Raw genomic sequence first — 26,226 nt, 5'->3', positions numbered from 1 at the left:
TTTTTCATGGATACAATGGCTACATTTTTATATTCCTTTGCAACTTTTTTTTGTAAGTAATTAAATGAATTGTTTGTCATACTAAACATATTCATGCATTTTGTAAATTTCTCCATTCCACTGAAACCTTTTCCTATCTCACGAAAAGCAACAACAGCACGTAGGTTTGCTTCAAACCCAGTTTTTCCTTGAGACTTATCTGTTGAACACTTCACTGATGTGTATAAAGACTCATTCCAATCACAACAAGTACAACTAATTTTGAATAAATGACAAAAACCCTTTCGAGATGTTAGGTTATCTGTTAACGTTATTGTACTGTTACACTCCGGGCATTTTAGAAGTGATACTAGATTCTTTAAATTCCAAAAGTTTACAATACATAAATAATTTTCATTGTTATTAATAATTTTGTTTGTGTCATTGCATTGATACTTTTTTTCAACTAATTTTCTTCCACTTGAAGAGGCTACCTCGTGTTGAACAGACACAACATTCTGCTTTTTTGCTTTTGTGAATTGATTTCCATGAAACTTTTTCTTTTTTAAACGCACAAAGTTCTGTTTGTTAGAAAGGTTCACAATCTCCATATTCCTAGCATGAAACGTTTGTATAACAAATATATATTAAGCTGAGATGAAACTCAAAGCAACTCAAAGAACAGCTGAAAGCCTTATTTTTAATCTTAAAAAATGTGCTTTTGTTACTTGAAAGCATGACTAAAAGTGTTCATAATTTGCATAACAAATAAAGCAAAGTATACATAACATTCATATTTCAAAAAATATAATTTAAACGAGTTAAAGATAGGATAATATAAATAATTTTTTGGTTGCCAGTATGTTGCTATGTGCGTTGCTATGTGTTTTAAAAATACATAGTACTAGATTTTGTTTAATAACAAAAAAACTAAAATATATTTTAAACTTTTTTTTTCACAATAAGAAAGCTGAATAAATTTTGTACAAAAATCATCCAACATAGAAAAAACGTTTTTTTTTTTAATTCTGTGCCTTATTTCTATAGGTGAACCACCTTAAATTTTTCACAAACAAAATTAAAAGAAAGTTTTAATTGACACCCAATAGAATTTTTCCAGTTACCGCGAAACCTCAAATGCCTTTTTCATGACTTTTTATATTTTATTGATATTATTAATTACTTCCAGTCTTAAATTACAAAGTATACTAGGACTACAAAACTCAAAATACAAAGAACTTTGTATTCTTTATACTTTTCTCAATTACAACTTTTATCTTTTCAATTACATCTTACGATTGCTTATTTACAACTTTCGTATTCTAAATTACATCTTACGTTTCTCAATTACAACTTTCATGTTCTAAATTACATCTTGAAAAGGTGTAGTACTAATTGAAAGTTTCTAAATACAAGCGATATAAAGTAACTGTATGTTAGAAAACAGTACTACAAGTAGTTAATTTATTATAATACTCTTTTTAATTTTATTATATTTCTTATCCCTTACTTTATAGTATAATCGATTTAAATATAAATCGATTTAAACCAGAACAAAGTTATTTATAAAAAAACTAAACACTTAACAAGTCAAACAAATAAAGATACATTTTAAGACCGAAATTAAATTAAAGCAACGGCCAAAAAGTATTTAACTATAAAGAAAAGAGTAGTAATATAAAGGTAAAAAATAATTTCAAACTTGTACAGTTAGAAATTCTCATTTATTTCAAAAAAATAAACAAATCAATGAATATTACAAATAAATTTTTTTGCCAAATTACAAATTAGGGCATTTTAAATTATTATTTAGCTTATATATTTATTTACAAATATAAAAAAGACATTTATTGTTTGAATTAGACCAATAATATGGCTGCAACACAGATTTTTACAAAAATAAACTAAAAAAATAACAGTAACCATCTAAAAAAGATTATATAGCTAAGTATTGCAGCTATTTTAAAACCTATAAATGTTCTATCAACCTGTGACGTATGCGCGTCTAAACATAACGCTCGTAAACTACCTTGTGCTAGCTATATTTCATTGATTTATAGCTTGAGAAATTCGTCATTAAAAATTTTTAATAAAAAATGTGGTAATGCAAATGCACATTAATTCGTAAAAGTTAATTATGGTTGTTAGTGACAAAATCTACAATTAGACATGTTTGTATTAAGTAAATTTTATGCCATTTGATTTCCTGTTATGTTTATAATATAGAAAAAAAATCACCTTTTAACTTAGTTTCGGTGTCCGTAAAAGTATTTTTAAATATAGTTTTTACCTGATTGGCGGTCAAATAAAATGTTGCATGATTCTTATATGAAATAAGGGAGATCGAAGATGTGGCGATAAATCATTAAACAATCATGGGAAGAATTCCAGACCGGTAATTGCGTTTTATCGTGTGTAAAATATATTCTTATTCTATATTAGAAAAAACATTATGAATAAACATTTGTTTGTTTTATGGTATATGTTCTAATTTACAATAAGTATTTTATTTAAATAAACTTTTTGATTGTTATTAAAACTTTATCTTTTTATAATTGATAACTACCTGCTTCTATTATTGTGATACCCGTAATAACAACAACAATAATAGCAACAATAGTAATAAATAATAATAGCAACAATAATAAATAAAAACAATAAACAATTTTAACAGCATTAATAGCAATATCAGTTATAGAATATTTTTTGTTGTTGTTGTTAATAATATTATTATTGTTATTACTGTAATTTGAATTATTATTACTAGATTTGTTATTAGGTTTAACCTAAGTTTTTAACTTTTTTCAAATATCCTTTGAAAGCCTAATTATTATTGAAATATTATTAAAACTTATTGTTAAGTTGTAGTTGTGACATAAAAGTCTAGAAAAAATTAAAATAAAAAATATAAACAAAATAAATGAATATTTTTACTGTTAGTCTTAAACAAAAAAGTCACTATTAGATCATCTTATCTTAAATTGGCAGATGTGTATTTCAGGCACCCTTTTACTAAGTCCATAAAAAACAAGTCATGTTTTATGCATAACAATAATTGAAAAATATACTCTTAACCTGAACCCAACAATAAAGTTTATTTTATTGAGAGCAAAACCCTAAGTCAAACCCTGAGTCTAACCCTTAGGTTTATAGTTAGGGTTTGGTTAGGGTATGGTTTCAACAATATGTCCTTTGTATAAGAAATTTTTACTGACTTACTAAATTTATATATATATATATATATATATATATATATATATATATATATATATATATATATATATATAGAACCCTTAGATGTTGTCCGAAAGTTTTTTCCATATTTTGTTGACAAAAAGTAAAAATTAAAATGCAAGACCAGAATTTTTTTTTTTTATAAATGATAGACTGCCTGCCCCAACCAAACCCTCAGTCGATGTAGCAGCACTCCCTTGCGGGTCAGGCTATTTGTCAGTCGATGTAGCAGCACTCCCTTGCGAGTCAGGCTATTTGTCAGTCGATGTAGCAGCACTCCCTTGCGAGTCAGGCTATAAGATAGCAACACTCGATGTAGCAACACTCCGCGCATGATTTACAGTAAAAAAAATAAAAATAAAAACATTTTATTAAAAAAAATAAAAATAAAAACATTGTTTATATTGTTAAAAACATTCAAAATGTTTTAAAAACATTCAGAATGTTTTTAAAAACATTCTGGTCAATTAAATTTGCGTTTTTGTGGTTTTTTTATATAACAATTAATTTGTAATTAAATTAATGGTTTTTACTTTCGTCCAACACGAAAATGTTGGACGAAAGTCAAAAGTAATTAAAAGTGACGTATGTGTTGGCGTAAGAATCACTTTTTTCCTTCCGCTCTTCCCAAAGCCAACAAACTATAGATCTCTCTCTCTCTCTCTCTCTCTATATATATATATATATATATATATATATATATATATATATATATATATATATATATATATATATATATATATATATATATATATAATATATTTAAATCATCATCTCAAAAACATTTTCATCATGTTTCAAAGTTATTTCATTCTAATATGAATCTTATAAAATAAATAAAAATTGCAAAAATTTAAACTAAAACTATATATGATCATTTATATGTATTTTTAGAATTACAATTATTTGAAATATGGCTATTTCAGCATTTTAATGATAATCTGAAGAGACAACAACTTAATAAAACCTTTAATAGTATTGATATAAATTATTGGTTTTTAAAACTAAGATTAATACTGTCACCTGAAATCCTCTGGAAAAAAAAGATTGATTTCATCTCTTCAGAACTTTTAAAACATAAAGACATATGTAGGCTTATATAGCCTTGGGTATAAAGAAGGAGCAAGGAACAACTCCCGCATAAATAAATTACATAGAATAAGTTATTAAAATTTAGTTTAGAATGTAACCTATTTTTTTCAAAAAACTGCTTTTAAATCAAAATCAGATATGCTGCATATGCAACCTAATATTGATCTTGGTGTAGAAGTCAGGCATATAAAAAGTTAGCCTTTAAAATGCTACGTATGCCATCGCAAGAGTAGATTTTATTGTTTCAGACTATGCAGCTGTATGTTTACTGGATTTTTTTTTCAACATCTTTACTTCCAACAAGGCTGCAAGCAACCACTATTAGAGTTGGAAGTTACTGGAAGGGAAAAGACAGACAGCTTAAAAGATTGCAAGTTATATGAATCAGGAAAATAAGATTAAGGAAGTGAATTCCAAAGAACTAATTTTCGAAGGAAAAAACTAGATGAATAAAAGTTTTTAGAGCACTTTGGAACAATCGCAGATTGACCAGATAACAGGCTTTGTTATGAGATTTTGTTACATAATGGAAAAGCGTAGTGTGAATAAATGTAACTTTACTCAATAAAGATATTTGCATCGCTAAAAGTTTAAAGTACCTTATTGTAATTAAATTTACAACCACATTAAAAATTGTTATAAGTCTTTATTTTTATGAAATATCTTCAAATTAAACAATATTGTTATAAAAAAAGTTATAAATAAGATTTAAATTTTGTTTAAAAATTTTACAATCTTACTCTTATTAAAACTTTTTCTTCTTCTTTAAAACATTTTAACATATTATGGTTATTTTTTTTTTATGAGTGAATTTTTTTTAATGAAATTTGGCAGGCACATAGAAAATTGATTTATACAGTTGACTGGAAAGTTTCAAATATGTACCAACATGCCTTCAATATCAATGCAGTTCCAGAACAGGAACGAAATTTTAAATAGCAATAAAAAAACTGAAAAATTTATTACACGTAAAAAAAACCCATGATTTATTCAAGATAAAACATTCTACTTTTTTAATAAAGTCTAAGCTGATATAAAATTCTAAGACAAATAAATACATTTTTACCACACCGACTTCGAGCACGCTGTGAAAAAAAAGGTCACAGTTTTTGTTTTTAAAATCGGTGTCGTAAAAATCCAGATATGCATGTACCTAATATATATGTGTATATGTATATATATATATATATATATATATATATATATATATATATATATATATATATATATATATATATATATATATATATATCAGCCTTTGAAATTAGGAAAATTGAGGTCTGCAATAAACTCCCAACCTCTTACTGTTAGAGGTTGGCATCAGGTCAGCAAAAATATTTTAACACAAAAGTTTTACTAAAATACTAAGAAAGGAGGTTGGCATTTTTTTGCCGACCTCAAACACTGTAAATGTATATATGTATATGTATATATATATATATATATATATATATATATATATATATATATATATATATATATATATATATATATGTATATATATATATATATATATATGTATATATATATATATGTATATATATATATATATGTATATATATGTATATATATATGTGTGTGTGTGTGTGTGTGTGTGTTGTGCAGGCAATACTGCCCATGTGATCAATTCCAAAGTTTACTGGAGGAAGAAAAAACTTAATTACAGACGCATTTTTCATTCGAAAGGCATATAAGCTGCTTATATGTGAAATATGTATTATAACACTATTATGTAAAATAAATTTAAGAAAGTGAATTTTTTATTAAATTGTGTCACTTAGGCGATACTGCCTTATTTTTATATCACATAGGTGTTATGGCCTTGGATTAATTTCTATGTAAATTAGTTTACTAGATTTGAAGTTAAATTAGTTTCTAGTACCAATAACAAAACAAACTATTTCCTATGAACTTCAAGGATATGTAGGCCTATTTTCTGTCAAAACTGTAATATTTACAAGTAGTAAAAAAGACTCTGCAAGAAATAAATGTTTTGATTAATGTTTAAATTTATTCTTCAACAAAAAACAAGATCAATTTTTTATCAATGGTTCAGTTCCTAATTTTTATATTCTTTAGGGCAAAAACAATGAAAAAATATTTATAGAGGTTCAGTGAGGTAAGCTATCATAAAAAGCGTGAGCTGTTGAAGAAGCTGATATTTCTTCGGCTTTATTTTTAGCCTGTCTTGATGGAGAGGGTTGAAAGCGATCGGAAAGTTAATTTTCTTGAGTCTTCTTGGCCAGAGGTTTCCAATCTTCATCAAAGTCCAGTTTGTAGAAAATTTTTCCATCGGGCTTGTACCATTGACATCGAAGGTTTGTCATAGTTGGATTGCTGGCAGAAAGTCCAGGGCGTATTGATGAGTATATCATTCTCGATGTTTCAGAATACTTCTTTGCAAAAGTGTGATCCACTTCAAATACATTGTATAGTGAAGGTTTTGTTCAGGCATCCCTTAAGCATTTAATGTAATAGCTCGGAAGAAAAATTTCTTTCTTTTTTAAGCTCTGTTCAATTGTGCTATGCACTAAGTCGCACTCCATTTGGGTGTGCCCCTTTTTCAAGAATTTCTGGTAGATGTCAATATTTAACTCTATACTTAAATGAATCAGAGCATTTGATATAATGCTATTGCGGTCCTGATATGTACATCCATCTGAATATAAAATCACAGGAAGTTTTTCCTTTTTTGTTACTTCTCTTATTGCGTGAACAGCGCAACTCGCAAACATTTCAGCAGACAAATCAGCTTCTGATTTGTTAAACCAGTAGCAAGTGCCATCATGTGTGGAAAGATTGTAAACAGCGAAATTGTGGCAATTCAACTTGGTTTTGTAGTATAGGGCACTGGCATAAATGCAAGGGCTGATTTTCACCGCTTGAGCGTCCATAGCAAACATGATTTTTAATCTCCTTTACTGTCTTATCTTTATTTAGGTTATCTTTGTCATTATTTTTTTCTTCTCTAGCTTGGTTCTTTTTTACAATGTGTCTTTCATAAGTTTTGTTTCTAAAGAAAAGGTAAAGCTCTGTGCTTACTTCCCTTCTAGAAATTTCATCTTTTGTCATTTTTCTTTCTTATCTACATTATGTACCAAGTTTGTGACAAACACTTTCCGTTGATCCCAATTCATTTTAGTCCAGAATTTGGAAAATATTTTTTTTCTATCTTCCGTAAATTTTTCACAATCCTGATTTATTGTCTGAGCACACTTTCGTGATGTGCAAGCCACTCCTATTTTCCTTCCATCACTGGGTGTATCGTGTCTACTATATTCTCCTTTCGGTTTGGAGAATCCTAAATATAGCAAGCCCTCCATTCTTAGTCTTTTGTTTTTTTCTCTTTTCCAATCTAATGGTGATAGTTTTATCTTTCTTAGATGTTGCTCCTCATCATTCTGATTAGGGTCTTCATTTTGAGGGATTTCCACCTTGTTAATAATCTCAGCATCAGGATTAATACCCAACTCACAATTTAAGTCTGGATTGCCAATTGTAATTGTGATTTGTCAGTAGTTTGAAGTTCATTATTGAACACTGTATCAAAATTGTTGTCACTACTGAGTGTTGAAACAAATTCAGCTTCAGGCATTACTTGAGTATTGCTCTTTTCTTCATAAATTGAATCCGGCATAATTATGTTGGTATCATTTCCTGTAACATAAGGAAAAAACTATCATTAGGTACTTTCAAACTAAGTTAGTAAGTCATAAGTAAATACTTCATAATCCATATTGTACATGCACTGAAAAATTGTTTCAGTTTTTACTTGCAAAAACAGGTTGTAACTTTTTTTCGAAAACTAACAAGTCTTTTAAGAATAATAATCTGTTAACTAGATTTCTAAAAATCAGATTGTACTTAAAGTTATATAATTCTATGATAATCAATGATAAAACAAATGATAAAACAGCTTTAATAATAGTTTCACATTAATGAATTTTTTTAAAAAAACATATATTTTTTAAAATTCAAACACAGCCATGTTTTACAACTTCAGGGTAAGTCAATAGAACAATTAATTTCAATAGAATATGGTCAATGAAGCATTACAAAACTCGTTAAAGCGCAACACAATTATTTAGTTTAAAAATAAAGTAAATAGAAAAGACACGTGCTGCTCAGATAGACGATCTTGCGCGCAAATCTTCACATAGGCGGTCCTACATTACTTCGATTGCAGCGCCTCAGGTGGCTATATTTAAAGTTATGATGGTACCAACAGATGTGTCATTTTTAGACGAAAAACTCTAGGCGCGTATCTCAATATCGAAAAAATTGTCACATAGGCGGTATTGCCTGCGCAACAACCACATATATATATATATATACATACTGGGATGTGCACTTGGACTTTTGGTTGGTCACCAGAAGAGCGACTGAAAGTAACTAGTTTGTTAATTTTAGTCGCCTGCTGACTATTTGAGTTGCTTGTTGCTATTTTTTATAAAAACTTGCATTCAGCTGAGTTATTGCATATTCTAGTCATTTTTCATTATAGGGCAGAGTTTTGGCTAGTAATAGTTTGCGTAAATCAAAGTAATATTGTAACTATTGATCACTTTTCTACTTTTAGATAAAGCACATGCTGATATATACGCCATTAGGTTTTTCATTTGAATTAAGCACTTATTATATTAAAAAAATTGGCACTTTTTTTTTATAACAACAAAGTATTGACAAATATAAAAAAACAAATTACAAATACTTTTAAACCTTTTGTTTTTAATGTGTTGTAATTATTAAGGGGCTGGCCATAAAGGGCGTCACCTTTTTTTAAACAATTGACTCCCTACCACCCTTTGTCACCAGTTGTCTATTTTTCCTATACCCCCCTTAAAAAGGATGTCATAAAATTAGGACCCCCTCTCTCTCTCTTTCTTTATTTTAAAACAAAATTTATTCCTTTATTACAGATTTTTATTGAAATTTTTCAAATGAATTACATTTTTTGGTGTTTGAATATTATTTAGTAGCTTATTGGGTATTTCCACATTATTTTCAGTTGTTTGTTTATGTAGGCCTCCTCGAAAAAATTTTTTTTGTAATTTTTCTCATATTCTATATATTAAATTTAATCAAAGTGTGTCATGGGAACTTGCCTCACTCTTCGTCCATCTAAGTATTTTTTAAATAAAGGTCAATTGCTTTAATTTGAATAGGGCAGTCTGATTCGTCTGAAATAGTTGCATCATTTGGATTATTAAAGCCCTCGGTTTCGATTTCGTCCTCATTGAACCATTCAGCAAAGGCCGCATTCTCTATCACATTTACGGCATTTAACTCTCTTTTGCACATCTTTTCTGTTCTTTGTGAGCAGGTAACTCACAAAAGGGTAATAGCCATTTAGTTAATAAAAATTGGAATGAGTAATGCTGACATGCTTTTTTAACATGACTTAGGTGGCAAAACGCAAGTTATAATGCTCACAGATTCTCTGAGAAAAACTTAATTGCACAGAGGGACAAAGCAGATTGTAAAGAGGAAGTTTGTATTGATTTCAATGATTAAGGAATGGTGCTTTGAATATTTGAGGCGATAAGAAAAAATACAGAAGGAAAACAATTCTTGCTGGTGACATCTGAAATGGGTACACCTTTCAAGCCATCTTCTGACTAACAGATTGGAATAGGTGGAGGCAGAAATCGACCAGGATTAACATGTAAATAAGAGTTCCTTTTCAAAGAACAACATCCAAGATCCTCATATTTTACAATTTGCGTGATATATTGCGCACATGAGAGGTTAACCATTCCTAGTCCTTCGATAAGATCCGTCTTACTGTCTGGATCAAAAGCTCATCCAACATTGGAAACTGATCAATCATCAGACCTGAAAAGATCAAGGAGCAAATCTTTCCAGCAAATTCAAAATTCTGTTTCTCCTAAAGAAGATCGACTGTCCTACTTTAAATATAAGTGGCAATATAGGTAATTAATTTCTTAAGCCTTGCTATATATATTGTATTTTGATAAAGAGTTGGTATTAAAAATGAATTTAAATTCCTTGAGAGTCTAGATAAGCTCCATAATGATCATGATGGAGAATCAATCCGACTAAATCAACACTGAAAACAACCATTGGTTTGACCAACATGGTCAAATGGTCTTTTCTATTTGAATCGAACTCTAGCAGAGTCAAAAGTTGTTCATAGTCCAACCTATGAGGATACGCTGTCAATGATGAATGCTTTGTCAGATTGAACAGCAATATAAGTGGGACCAAAATAGAAATTTAAGTTCAGTTAGAAAACTTAAATTAAGTTTGATTTCCATGCCTGCGTAGAAAGATGGAATGAGCTTGTGGTTTGCGGCGATGACCCAATCATGATCAGGAAGAGAAAATAGATATTTCATATGCATTAATATAAAAGCTTGTTTGTTAGCAGAGGTGATTCCAATACAAGCTTTATCGTATTGACTTAAAAAGCACACATCCTTAGGGCCTAAACAAGTGCAAACTTTTATCACATTCCTTATAGTTGACTTGAATGAAAATTGTTTTGGGCTCACATCAACTTGATTGGAACTGCGTGTATGTGTCTCTTTCCTTCAAATAATTTTCTCTGCTTTGGCTTCAACTGAGTATATAAAGCACTTCTGCTAAGATGGTAACCTCAGATGGTAAATATTCAGTATGTTGAATGATGATGTGCAATAGCTCAGATTGTTCTACTTCAATAGTAGGGCAACCAATTATGTCATGTACAGGTATATAATTAATTGTAATATAGTCAATATATATATACATACATACATATATAATTATATATATATATATATATATATATATATATATATATATATATATATATATATATATATATATATATATATATATATATATATATAAAATTCAGGGTGCGACAAATCAAAGAATGTGCGAACGCTTGTTTAAAAAAGAGGCAAAAATACAAACGCTACATTTCTTTACTTTTACTTAAGCAAACGTTGGCGTTCGCTCAAAAAAATTTTAAATGAACTTATAATTTCAGCAATTTTTTTTCAAATTAATTAATAGTTTTTTATTTATAATAAAAAAAAAATAATTAGTTACTAAAATTTAAAACACATTTTCAACGACTTTTAAAGAAATCAAGCTAAAACAGGATTACTTTTGTTAATAGCATTACTTTTAAGTTAAATAACAAGTATGCTATTAAAGAAGGTAATTTTCTTTTCACATGGTTTTTACATGCGTTTCATGCATTTACAAAAGCTTGCATAATTTTACTTAAAATGAATGCATTTGCTATTACTTTAAAAGAAACCATGCTCAAACATTGCCTTATTTAAAACCATGCCTTTTTTTAAACTTTTTTATCGTTTAAGTGAACTAACATTCATTTGTAAACTAAAAACACTTTTAAATGTTTGGTAAGAATTTTTAAGTTTTACTGAAATATATATAATCTATTAGAATATATAGAATTATTTTGTTTATTATAGTTTAATTTATTATTATAGTAATAATATCATATTTTTAGTATTAAATACTTAATATCATAAATATAATAATATAATAATTTCATATTTAGTATTTAATAATAACTTGATATAATAACTTATTAAATACTTCATGCGATATTATTATTTTTTAAGGTTTAAAAAAAGTCAAAATAACTTCTATTTTATTTTTAGTTTCGTTTTATTTAATTTCAAGTTAATTTATTTAATTTTAAGTTAATACGTTTTTTTTTTATAAGTAAATAAATTTAAGGAACTAAATTAAGAAAAATTCATTATTTTTAATTAAAATAGATAATCGTTTACAATCATTAAGTTATTGCATATTATTATATTGGAACATGACCTTACCATTTTCCACAAGACAAGATTTTTTTCGCCAATCTTCTTTCAGAGTTGAACCATTTATTACTTCTTGCAGTAACAGATTTTCAATAGAAGTGTTCCTATGAGAAATCCTCTATCAAAAACTATTTTTTATACTTATATTTTTTTTCAAAAGCATACAGTGTAAACTTATAACTGTCATTTTTTCTTGAAAGCGACTATATTATTGCGAAAAATGTGGAAATCAAAACGGCGCTTTGTCATAATGAAAAAATTCACTTTATGGGATTTTTTTCATCTTGTGAAAATTGGTCTTTAGTTATCATTAATTTGCACAGACTTTGGAAATGCATAAAATATTGTATTGAAATAATAAAAAATAAATAAATTCAATAAGCATGTTTGATATATATATATATATATATTTTTTATAATTCACCTCCCCAAAGCCGAGAAGGCCACTACAGATGAGGAGACTACTTGTGGTTATCACCCTCTCTCAACTCTATAACTCTGAAACACGAACCTTGACTAACAAGGCCGCTGCGCAGAGAAACAAGTTGAGCGCGGTACTACCAGGGACGTGGTGGGAATCGAACTTGGAACCTCTCGCTTATGAAGCGAGCGCTCTACCACTACACCACTACCGCATATATAAAAAAATTTATTAACTAGAATAAAAGTTATTTAAAAATAAATCTCTTTTATAATTTAATAACGCATATACAGTAAAAAAAAGTATCGGGACGGCATCCCGGACCATTCTGGCTCTATGACATCACTGATTTTTAAACAAAACTCCCATATTTGACACATACCTCTTAAATTAGACGTTCGTCAATAAATAAAGATACAAATGTCGACGTTTATTTAAAATAAAAATGATTTGTCGCGCCCTGTAATTACAATAAATAAAAGCATTACGTTCCATTATGTTGACTTCATAAAAACACGTTTACATTGTTTTACATGTTATTAAAACTAAAATAAAAAATTCTTTAACATGATGTCCTTTTCTAATGACCCCCTCCCCCTTGTCCTTTTTTGTTCTTTTTATCTTGACCCCTCCCCTCTCCCCTAATTGCATTACATCCTTTATGGATGGCCCCAAGATCCTATTTGTTACAGTAGCCTGAAAACTATTGATATTTTAAAAGTATTTTTAAAATATCAGCCGTTATTTTTTAAGAATCATTTAATTTAATTTTAAGCCGCGTTAAAAGTTATTTAAACTGATTTAACAAGTTATTAATAGAATCTAAATTATTCGGTATTTGAAAAAAATTTAAATACATTTGTTGAATAGATTGTCTCAAACCAAAGCGTTTTTCCCTTTTTATAAGAAAAAAAGTTGTTTTGGCAAATTTAGTTCTTTAATAAAATTTGTAAAAAATAAAAAATAAAATCGTATTTTGTTAAAACGATAAAACTTTTTAGTTTTTATTTAGGAAGTATTTTATTAAATGTTTAAAAGCTTGTACAATTTTCTTCTGTTCTAATTAATGATAGTAAATGCAGAAAACAAACTTTCACCCTGTGACTTTTAAAAGTATTTATTATTATTTTAGATAGTTACTTTTCTTTTTATAGAATTCTTTAATCATAAAAAACACAAAAAAAAACTAGAACTGCCCATAAAAATTAATAGTCGTCCCTACATGTGACTTTATTGCATTAAAATAATATTTTTAGTCGCCCTTCACAAAATTCTGTCGCCTGGTACCACCGGGCAACAATGAGTGCACATCTCTGATGTGTGTATGTATATATATATATATATATATATATATATATATATATATATATATATATATATATATTTTAATCATCTCCCCAAGGCCCAGAAGGCCACTACAGACAGGGAGGCTACTTAATTGTGGTTATAATCCTCTCTCAACTCTATAACTCCGAAACACAAACCTTGACGAGCAAGGCCGCTGCGCAGAGAAACATGTTGAGCGCGGTACTACCAGGGACGTGGTGGGGATCGAACTCGTAACCTCTCGCATATGAAGCGAGCGTATATATATATATATATATATATATATATATATATATATATATATATATATATATATATATATATATATATATATATATATATATATATATATATATATATATATAATAGTCACACACATTTGTGTATATTGATAGCCTGTTGAGCATCTTATTCTAAAGAGTTTATTTCAAAAATATTTTAATAAAGATTATAAACAATTTATTTTTAGATGGTTAGAGTATACTAGAATTGGAAAGCCGATTGAAAGAGTTCCAATTATAGCATTTAAAACACCTATACAGGTATTATATTCATGTTTTCATAACTTATTTTTCATTCCTTTTTTTTTCTTCTCTTGCCTAAAGTTTTTAGCTCAGTTTTCAATTTTTCTACTAAGAGTTTGCAGCTTAGCTTTCAATTCTCCTAGCGTTTGCAGCATTAAAAAGCTGAATAATGATACTGTGCAGTAAGAAATAAACCAATTAATAATTTATAATCTTTTTTGATTATATTTGTAATGATAACAGGTTTTTACAAGGATTTTGGATTGGTTTTTTCTTTTTATTCAAATTTTTTTTTTTTAATGATAGCTTTGTTTTATAAATTTTAGTAGTCTCAAAAAAGTTAGGGTATTTTGTACTATTGTTTTTTGCTTTTATTTTATTGAAAGGATGTTGTTTCATGGTTGATGGTGGTTGAATCTTTATTAACAATAAACTAAAGGCAAAAAATTACACAGGTTGTTTTCAGGCAAAAAATTGCATAATTGAACATCATTAAACAATGATATCATAAAGTATCATTTTACTGAAATTTCATACCAAAGAATCACAATTCAAAGTAAATCACTACTATTTCTGAAAGATATGTCTCAATATATTGACACATTTTTCCACATTATGACAGTATCTACTTGTTTTTGAAAACCAGTAAATAATATTTATAGTAAACTATTATTTGGAAAGCATCAAAGATAAAGCACAAAGTTTAAAAAATACAAAAGTTATTTGTTGTTGTACAATTTCTACACAGTTATGTCCAGAAACTCCCAAGTAAATAATTTATCAGTAACTAGTTTATTTTTATATAATTTATTGGGTGCAACCAGTACATTAACTGACAGATGTATTTTCACAATCATTTTAGATATGATTTGCAGTGAATGAAGTAGTTCCCTAGTTGAGTTACAAACTAATGTTCAAACTGCAAAACTTAATGTTCAAAACCAGCAAAATGCAAACTTTCTTGCTAATCTTATTGATAGTTGGTTTAAGTTATTTTTTAGACTATAAGCATGACTAAACCTTGGCCTCCCCCTCCCCCCTCCCCTACTCTTTTAATTTTATTTTGCTTACTCCCCCCCCCCCCCCCTACTCTTAATTTTATTATGCTTACAGTCAGTCACTGTATTTACTTTTATTAATATATGAAATATCAATATGTAAATTTATTTATATTTGATTTAACAAAATATCTTTGATATCTAAACTGTAATGTTTTGGTTTGCGAAAAGCTTCACAGTTTGCAGTTTGCATATTACTAACGAAAACTAGATAAGGGGTAAACAGGTTCTATTTGTTGACCAGCCTCGCACCCCTTCCTCATCTATTAGGCTGGCGCAAATGTATTTATAATACATTGTTTCCAGTTTAGGATGTTAAATGCTGGATCTTCTTGACTCAATGCATGGGTTTTGGTTGTGTCTCTGTTTTTATGACTAGGCACTATTCTATTATCTCCTAATGAGGGTACAGCTCTAAAACTCAGTTTATGGTTCTGAGGCTGGCTGATAGTCAGGTTTTCTGTACTCTGTGGTAGCTCTCAGAGGGGCTTATTTCATCAACAGCTGAAAAATATCAGAGTACTAGCAGTGCCATGTTGCGCATGGATGGTGTCCCTGTTTGTACTTTTGGTGTGCATTGTGGAGGCCACCTTTGTTATGGCTTAGGGTTTATTAATAGTAATGAAGCTATTGCTTAGGCTATTACACAGTATACTGAGTATTGTCTATGCTTTGAGTCAAGTTCTTTAACAAATTTAAAAATGAATAAAGTACCAAAAACTATAAAACACAAAAAACTATTGTCATCACCAAGTTTTCTAAACCTATCATTCACTAATATTTGTGGTCTTCAAAGTAACTTTTCTTCTGTTGAGTCTTATCTCTTGCAAAGTTCACCAGACCTACCTGCTCTTTGTGAGACTAATTAGGGTTCAGCTGTCTCATCTTGTGATCTTAGTGTTGAAGGTTATCTTTCTTTAATTCGTAAAGACTCCAATCTTCACATGCTTGGCCTGGGCATTTACATTAATAAGAATTCACCCATTTGTCGTGAAACTAGGTTTGAATCCACAGACTATTCTTTTATGTGCTTTCATTTAGCACCACTTCACTGTATTGCCTTTCTCTTTGTTCTATATCGCACTCCTTCATCTTAAGACTGCACTCTTTTTGATGTTATTTCTGATCATATTGACCAAGCCCTCTCTCTTTATCCATCAGCCAATATTGTTGTTTTTAGTGACTTTAATGCTCATCACACTGAATGGCTTGGCTCTAGTGTCAGTGACTCTGCAGGCATTAAAGCCCACAACTTTTGCCTTTCTCAATTCCTAACTCAAATAGTCAACTTTCTAACCAGACAACCCAAATCATTTACCTTCTCTACTTAACTTATGTCTTGTTTCTGATCCTAGTCAGTGCTCAGTTTCTCCACATTCATCCTTAGGTGCTTCTGATCACATGTTTTATCTCTCTAAAACTATTATGTCATTCTTTATAATCTGAATCCTCCTATCATCTACCTCTTACAACAACCTTAAGGCTGACTGGGACTCTTTCCGTGATTTTCTTCGTGATGGCCCTTGGGTAGAAATCTTTCGTCTTCCTGCTGACAAATGTGTCTCTTACATATCTTCTTGGATTCAGGCTGGCATGGAATCTTTTATTCTCTCTCGACAATTCAACTCAAGCCTCACTCTTTTCATGGTTTTCCTCACATAATGCAGCTGCAATTTCCAATCAGAACCATTACTTCCATATCTATTAGCAAAACAATTCTCCAGAAAACAGACATCTGTTTATTACTGCTATAAACCATTGTAAAAATGTTTTGTCTAATGTCAAAGCCTACTATTCTCAGGTCATGAAATCTCCTATTTCATCACAAAAGTTAGGCTCTCGTGACTTTTGCAGAGTCTTTTATAGTATCAATAATAAGGCCAAATCTGCTATTCCACCTCTCTTGTATGGTTCAGACTTTGTCACCTCACCTAAAGACAAACCTGAATTGTTTGCTAAGAACTTTTTATCAATATCATCTCTTGATTCCACTAGTTGCGTTCTACCTGATATTGCCAACAAACAGGTTGATCCATTGCTTGACATTCATATCACTCCAGCATCTGTATCTAAAGTGATTTCCTGCCTAGACTCTTCTACAGCTTGTGGCCTGGACAAGATGCCTGTTATTGTCTTGCAAAAGTGTTCTCCGGAGCTGTCACCTATACTCTCAAAACTATTCAACAAGTGCTTATCAGAGTCTTGTTTTCCAGCCTGCTGGAAAGCAGCATCTGTTATCCCTAACTTCAAAAATTCTGGAGAGCGATCTGATTCATCTAACTACCGTCCCATAAGTCTTCTTCCTATCATAAGCAAGGTTTTTGAATCTTTAATTAACAAACACTTAATTTCTCATCTTGAATCTAATAACTTACTTTCTGACCATCAATATGGATTTCGATCTTCTCGTTCTACAGCTGATTTGCTAACAGTAATAACTGACAGGTTTTATCGTGCATTAGATAAAGGTGGAGAGGTTAATGCCATTACTCTTGACATTTTTAAAGCTTTTGATAAAGTTTGGCATGCTGGTCTTCTCCATAAGCTATCTTCTTATGGTGTAAAATGATATCTTACGAAGAAGACCAAGGGTCTGCGTCTTGAAATAATTTTATACCAATACCAGGATTAAACCTACACGGTCTTGAAACATTTTAAGACCTATCAAGACTTAATTTTGCAGTCTTGTTACATTGTAATTTCAAGAATATCAAGACTTCACAAGACTTTTCAAGATTGCCAATTTTGGTCTTGAATTATTTTTCACTCTCTAAATAACAAGACTAAATTTTTTATTTTATTTTACAAAAGATGAAATCATAACATCAATTCGAGGTAAATGATTTTAAATTGTAACACTTTTATATAAGAATTAACTTTGCTGATAATGTTTTTGGACTTTTTAGACGAAGAGTTTGTTATTCATTATTTGGACTAAGGTTGGCTGGAAACTGGTAATTTTCCTCATCAAATTTTGGAGCTGCATCGGGCTTATATTTGGAGACAAATTTCCAACGACGTATTTCCACACTGTCATAATTTTGTTGTATATAAAGCAGGTTATCCACTTTTTCAGGCTGAAGCTTTGTTCTTTTGCATGAAACAATGCTTCCGCATGAAGAAAAAGCTCATTCTGATGAAGCAGATGATGCTGAAATGCACAACCAATGACAAGCAACATCTGCCAGAAGTGGATACTTGACCTCATTAGACTTTTACCAGTTTAAAATGTTGCTTAGACCATCATCTTTTGTTGGCCTAGGCATGGATTTGTACTCATCCCACTCAGTTTTAATTGGAGATTCGGCCAGTTCTGGTCCTTCTCCAGAGATCCTCATCTTTACGATTAGTTGGAGTGGTTTGAGCTAAAAAAAACTCTGATTAGATGATGATCTATTAAATATTCTAGTTTTTACACTTGTGTAAATCTTATTTAGAAATCTTTCATAATAAAGTTAGATTAGCTATTTTTTATTCTGCCAGCTCTTTTTCCTAAAGTTACAGAAATAATAATTTAAAAAAAAAAAATCTAATTTCATTAACATTTTCTGACAAGTTCTAGTAAAATATCTAAGTACCTTGAGTTTGTTCAGTGAGCCGTGTGTGGTGATTTTCATAATTGATGATCAATCACCTCAGATACTTCTGCTACACGAACCATAACATCCAGACACTCTTCGAAAAGCTCAGAATCTTCTGTTGGAACAACCTCTGCCATTTAAAACTGCGTTTAAAATTTTTCTAATTTAGAACATAGTAGAGTTCAACCTTTTACTTGTGAGTATTTGAAAATTGTTAATACAATAAACATATCTAAGAAATTATACCTGAATCAATATCAAATTCATCTTTGTTAATGGCTATTTCTTTTTGAATCCTTTGCTTTGCAAGAGTTGACTTGTGTGATTTAGTTGCAAATGCAGTACAGCATTTCACTGCTTCATTCATAGTTGGGCAAGCTGTCACAGCTCCAGAGATTGCCAGTTGGAGCAAATGATCGGTGCAGGGAAGAGATTGGTTGATGATGCTACTGTGAAGTACTGCATTCTTCATGTTAGCAGCTGAATCATGGACTGCAACAACTTGGAGATTTTCAATGTGGGGGATGTCCTTCAACATCAGCTCTTTTTTTGGAGATGGCCTCACCAGTGTGATGACCTGCAAATAAAAAAAATTCAAGATTATCGAATTTAATATACATTGCTTTGAAATAGACCAAAAGAGATTTTGAGTATTGAATAAAAAAAGTTTACCTAACATAAGATTCCTACAAATTCATTAAAAAATTACCTGTAAAATATACTGCGTTGAGCACAAATTGTTGAAGCTTCCACAATTTACTGATGTAGATAAGTGTAAAGGATTGGTATGGATCATTTGCCTTTGATGTCCAAATATCTTTTGACAATGGCACTGCAGAGGAGTAGCTCTTCCGTCAGGATTTTGTCAACTGCCACCGTCAAATTCTTTTACAACAAAGGCAGCTTGAATCTGCTGAATGTAGTAGCTGCGTTGACAGTGAGTCTGGGGTCAGCATGCTTGAAGAGATCTTTGGTGCCAGGTGTGCTTACAAGATTAAAAGGCAGGTTGTTTCTGGCAGGGAATTTCATAGTTTCTAGATAACATCTCAATTGTTTGCTGTCATTGGTTTTATACTTTGCAAAATTACTGAAAAAGCATATAAAAAGAAACATAATAATTATTATTTACATGCACTCAATTAGAAAAATTAAGTTTTTTTGTGGCTCAAAAATAACTCAAGGATCAATTTAATGTATCGAAGATTTTGTTGAGTTTTAAGTTGGGATGATAAATCTGAAATGGCTAGATTTAATTTTTTCTTTGAGGTGCCAAGGACTTCTGAAGAGTCTCCAAGCTGGTTTTCATCATCAATATCTGATCCTGCAATGGCTTCAGCTGCACTTCTCTTTAATGAAGCTTTGACTCCTGCACTTCTCTGAAAATTTGAGGGTGTGTGAGCTTTAGATGCTTCAACATTTCAGACATATTTAAATTTTTGATGGAAAATGTTTTGAAACACTTCTTCACTTTCCAACAGCAGCTCCATCAGATCCTTCAATTTGTTCAAAGTGCTCCCACAAGACTCCACGGTTACGAGGCATGATCACCAACTTATAATTTTAATCAAAACTCAGACAAACGTTAACAATGTTTGTATTTTGCATTGGTTGCTAGTAGACCGAAAATTAATGACTCAATCAGCTGAAAAAACTCTTGTACAAGGTTAACTTTTTGAAGTAATTTTAGAAATCGTAGTCATGCTTCAATTATATTTCCGAAAATTTGATGAAATCTTTCTTAGACGAGTAAAAAAGAAGACTTCCCCTTCTGCAGATGTAAGAAGTGTTTATTTAACCAGATGTTTCTGCAGTGTTTTGTTTTCGTTGCAGTGAATAAATTAACTTGTGTAGTGCTGTTTCATGTTATACATACTTGTTGGAATTTTTCGTATTTTTTTTCTTAACCGAAGTTATTTAAAATTACGTCAAATATTCAAAAAGGTCAGCTAGAGGCGGTTAAAGCAGAACTTTTGGCAGAAATTGAAAATCTCAGAAAATTAATTGAAGCACAACAAAAAAAAATTGAAGTTCAAGATTTAGAAATAAATAATTTAAAACTAAAAATTGGAGATCAACAAACTATACCTAAGGGTGTCCCAGAAATTGATAACTGGCCATCAGCCGTGTCAAGAAATAAAGCACCAATAGAACTACTAATAGTTATAAATGCTACAATGAATGAACAGAAAGAAAAGGAAAGGAGGTTCAAAAATGTTGTTAAATTCGTATTGCCCGAGTTTCAAAAATCAAACTTAAAAGAAAAATCAACTGAAGACAAAGATTTTGTAAACCAAATTTTAGAAGATATTGGTTCTACAGTTAAGCCAGTTTTTATTAAGACTGAAGTCAAGTAATTCATTAAAACCAGGGCTTATCATACTTATTGGTCTACAAGATGTATTGGAACTGTCAACGCAAAATCCTTAAAGGAGTTTAAAAAAATTTATGATTATGATTTTACAATATATAAGTGACAAATTACACATATTTACAAAACCTTTATTGGTATTTGATAAGGCTGTCAAAGTGTGCAATTCACACTTGCTGGTAATTTTACCAGCCACATCATAAACTAGATAAAAGAAAAATAATAATAATAATTTCAATACTGGTATTGTTAAAAAAAATAACAAGAAAAGTCTTGATATTTCTTGTTTTAGTTGTCACTCTATAATGTTGGTCTTGATTAATTCAAGACATTTCACGACAAGACAAATTCAGTCTTGTGCAAATTAGTCTTGTTTTGTCTCGTCTTGTCTTGCTAAAAAGTGAATAACAAGACTTTTTGTTTCAAGACACAGATCCTTACTGGTAACATCTTTAAGGTTATTGAATCCTTCCTTTCCAATTGTAGTATAAAAGTTGTCCTTGATGGACAGCATTCTTCTTCATATTCTGTAACTTCAGGGGTTCCTCAAGGTTCTATTCTTGGCCCTATACTCTTCTTAATTTACATTAACAATCTTCCAGATATTCTCACATCTAAAGTGGCATTGTTTGCTGATGATACTATCATTTATTCTTGTCATGATAAAAAGCCAACACTCTCTGATTGCTGGGAGGGGGCATTTAAGCTTAAAAAGGGTCTCACTTCTGCTACAGCATGGGGCTCAGTGGGTGGTGAACTTTAACTCAGATAAAACTCAATTTTTTTCAGCCAATCGTTATCATAATGATTTAGATCTTCCTATATTTATAAATGGTAATGTACTCGATGAATCATCTACCCTTTATCTTCAAGAATTAACTCTTTGATTACTTTTGATCTTTCTTGGAAACCGTGTATCAAATCTGTTTCAAAATTAGCATCCACTAAGGTTGCATCTCTTTATCGAGCTCGAAACTTTCTTACTCCGGTTTTTATTCTCTATCTCTATAAATCTCAAATCCAGCCTTATATGGAATACTGTTGCTATATCGGGGTGGATTTTCTAATGATGCCCTTTCTCTTTTAGACAAGGTACAAAAATGCATTGTAAATATAGTTGGACCTGCTCTTGCAGCCTACCTCCAACCATTATCACATCGTCGTAATGTTGCTTCTCTTTTTCTTTTCTACAAAACTATAATGGGCAGATTATGTTATACATGCTGGTGAAAACAAAACAAAAGCAAACAATAAAAAGTGAATTATCAACCTGTTTTGCATCAACCAAAGTTAACTCTTGTTCTTCCCACAATTTTTGTGAATTTAATCTAAAATTTTTGTGTAGAAAATCATATATATTTTGAATAATATTCAAATCCAAGCTTTGTCAGGAAATGTGTGCGGTTTTTTGTCTTGTATGTCCATGTATGAGTATTTTATTTTAGATAACTTGGTCACGACCATTGGCAAGTTTTTTTATATTAGACATTGCACAAAAAACTAAGTTTCAAAATAAAAGAAAGCAAAACTAACAAATAGGAAATTGATATAAATTTAAATAGAAAAAAATAAAAAATTAATTAAATAATTTGTGTACTGTTTTTATTTCTTTACAGCGGTTGTTTTTTCAGCAACAAAATTTGATAAGGCAAAGCAAAAAAAAAAAAAAAAAAAAAAAATAGTTTTTAAGTTGACATTAAAAAGAATAATTTTCCTATATTTTAATTGTTTTTTTTATTTAAAGAGGAAAGTGAAAATATAAATTGCTATCTGTTTGTAAAATAAATTTGTATAATTTTAATGTAACGCATATATTGTAGCATATATATGTAAAGTATATATTGTTCCTATATGAAAACAATTATGTAATGCATGTGAATACTTTTATGTATAACTTTTTTTATTATATAATTATTTTTTTGTTCATAAATATATGCACGTTTAGCTTATTTGATTAAGGCAATAACTTCATACACGGTATGTCCGTGGTTTTTTCTTTTTTGTACATAAAAATCTTTTTGTTGTATGTTTATAAATGATACACATCTCTTCACATTTAGATTTCTTATACCATTCAAGCCTTTCAGTGTATTTTCTAAGTAAGGCGCACAAACATATATACATAGTTTTAAGCTTTAATTAGGCCATTCTGTCTGCACATTTTTCACCTAGCCTTAATTGTTTCATATTACCTTTCTATTCCTGTATGTTTTTTATCCCCAATCTTTTAGTGCTTTGTAATTTTGGATACATGTTGCTTTTTAATATTCTGCTCAGTGCGTTTAATTCTACCCGCCCCCACCCTTTTGGTCTACTATATTATTGGTGAACAATTAATAATAATAATTGTTATTCAATTATTAATAATAATTGTTAATAATTGTTTAGGTATATCACCAATAACATAGTAAACCCAAAGGGAAAGTAGGAAAACAAAAAAAAAAATTGGGAAAAAATGGGATTCGAACCATGGACATACTGAGTATGAATTTAACACCTTACCCATATAAGCTAAATGTGCATATACATGTGAACAATTAAATATGATTATATAATAAAAAAAGTTATGCATAAATTATACGCATGCATTACATAGACATTTATATAGGGACAAAATATACTTGAAACTGTTTTTTTTTTATATATGGACAAAATATACTTAAAACTGTTTTTTTTTTTTTTTTTCTTGCTTTGCCTTATAAAATACTCATGTGTACATACAAGAAAAAAACCCCACGCATTTCCTGGGAAGGCTTGAAATCAGAAAAAAAGTTGCATTTTTTCTGTTTAACATGGACTATTAATTTTTGTATTTTGATTATCACTAGGGCCATTTTTTTTGTTATAAATTTTGTCATGTCCTGGTTAGTACAGCAATCAAGTACTCCACACAGTAACCTAGGTCGCCTTTATTCATATTTTGTGGTTAAAGCATTTAGAGAAGGTTTATGTATGTCCGTAAAACAAAAAAAAATTTTGTTTTATGGACATACATGGAAACATACATAAGCTTGAATGGTTCTTAAAACATCTTGGTGCAAAAGAATGAAAAGAATATTTGCAAACACTAAAAACCTGCCAAATCTACGAACAAACTAATTCTATTGGTTCAAAAAATACGCTTACTAAGTGGAATAAAGTTTTAGAGTATTCTGTTGAAATGTTTTAAAAATTGTATTATTCGAGATTTTTTATGTTTTCAGATTTTCAGATTTCATAAATTGTTTTAAGAATATATTATCAAATGTATATATATATATATATATATATATATATATATATATATATATATATATATATATATATATATATATATATATATATATATATATATATATATATATATATATATATATATATATATAATTAATTAGTAAAAAACACTTATCTAACTTTTATCTTCGACTTGAAGTTTCACCATTGCTGGATCATCAGGAAGAGTTACTAAATCTCAAAAAAAATTCAATTTATAGAAAAAAATATTTTACAGGAAGTTATAAATTATTATAAAAAATTTTTAATTACTATATTTTTTTTAATTAACATTTTTTGTAATTGAAAATTTTTTATAATAATTTATAAATGTGTGTGTGTGTGTTCTGGTCATTCCCTGCTATGATTATAGAGTCTTCCATTGTTGAGTGGTTCATCTTTAAACGCCAATCAGTCAGTATTACAGTCAAAATACTCAAAATGCGTTTGACAGCCGAATTAGAGCCAGAAATACACATCATAAGTTTAACTAGAAGACTAAAGTTTTAAACATTTTCAGTAGTGTGAATGCAATGGTGTAGTGAGTATTTATTACTAGTTTTGCAGCTTTCCATTCCGGAAGAACCATTTTAAAATCTATTCCTGCAGCCTCTAAAAGGTAAAAGAATTCCTTTAGTAATAAAGAGATGCTGGCATCACCATACATGCTGTCTGCTGTCCATAATTGTGGATCTAACCAATCCATTGATTCGAATATGGGATTTGACAGTGAACTCTATTGTTTATCAATGGCAGAATGATTTTGATTGCTGATTTTCTTAATTTAATGGCAGAACTAAGACATTTTTAGTTAAGATTAGCCATGTTACCGAGCTCAATCTCAACGAACTCTGGATTCGATTTTTTCAATTCGCAGCCTTTGAAATATGAAGAAGCAAGATTAGTTGTACCATTTTTTTGATTGATTCTAAACTTTAGTAAATATGAATCAATAATATCATTGATACCTTCATTACTTAATTTGTCTAAGCTAGCCTTAGTTACATCCACTGCTGGTTTTAATTCATTCACCATTAACATTTTGTTTTCAAAAAACAATGATAATGGAGATAATTTTTCTAAAATATTTAAATGACTACAAAGTATACATAATAGTCTGTATTCATGCAACCGTTTCGGTATTCCAGAAATCTTAGCACGCATATCTGCTTTAGTGTCGCGATCCGCAAGAGCATTTTTGAAACCCACAATAAGCAAAGGCCAGTTATGTAGTAATCTTGTGAAACCGCGTCTCCTGCAACTTATAAAGTGCATTCCCAATATTTTAGGCAAGGTGTAATATGTAATATTCAATGCCTCAGCAGCTTTTTTAACTGCGCTTTTTAATTTGCCAGATTTGTGAAATTAACTAAAAATAGAAGTATAAAAGCGTTCACACTCTTTAAAATGTGATATATCTTTTACAGCACCTTTTATAGATAATTCTAACGATGGTTTATGCAGTGAATTTTAATCAGTCACATTCTATTGTTTTTTAATTGTGTTAACACACCATTATAAATTCCAAAATTGACGCTTGATCCGTCGGCCGTTGTGCTGACAAGTTTGGATTTGTAAGC

The 26,226-nt window shown here is 29.7% G+C and overlaps 1 protein-coding gene across 1 annotated transcript in view; it reads left to right on the top strand.

Annotated features, from left to right (window-relative positions):
• Positions 1-2,230: 2,230 nt before the first annotated feature.
• The window catches only part of LOC136071841 (RNA/RNP complex-1-interacting phosphatase-like), a 44,250-nt gene continuing 20,254 nt past the window's right edge, over positions 2,231-26,226 (top strand). Inside the window, exons 1-2 of the mRNA XM_065797321.1 lie at positions 2,231-2,374; positions 14,333-14,405. Coding sequence (XP_065653393.1) covers positions 2,355-2,374; positions 14,333-14,405 — 93 coding nt within the window. The 5' untranslated portion in view covers positions 2,231-2,354. The remainder of the gene's footprint in view (positions 2,375-14,332; positions 14,406-26,226) is intronic.

The sequence above is a fragment of the Hydra vulgaris genome, chromosome 05 (assembly GCF_038396675.1).
Source record: "Hydra vulgaris chromosome 05, alternate assembly HydraT2T_AEP".
Taxonomy (NCBI): Eukaryota; Metazoa; Cnidaria; class Hydrozoa; order Anthoathecata; family Hydridae; genus Hydra; species Hydra vulgaris.
The sequence above is the reverse complement of the archived record's forward strand: the minus strand, read 5'-3'. Positions and strand labels throughout refer to the sequence as shown.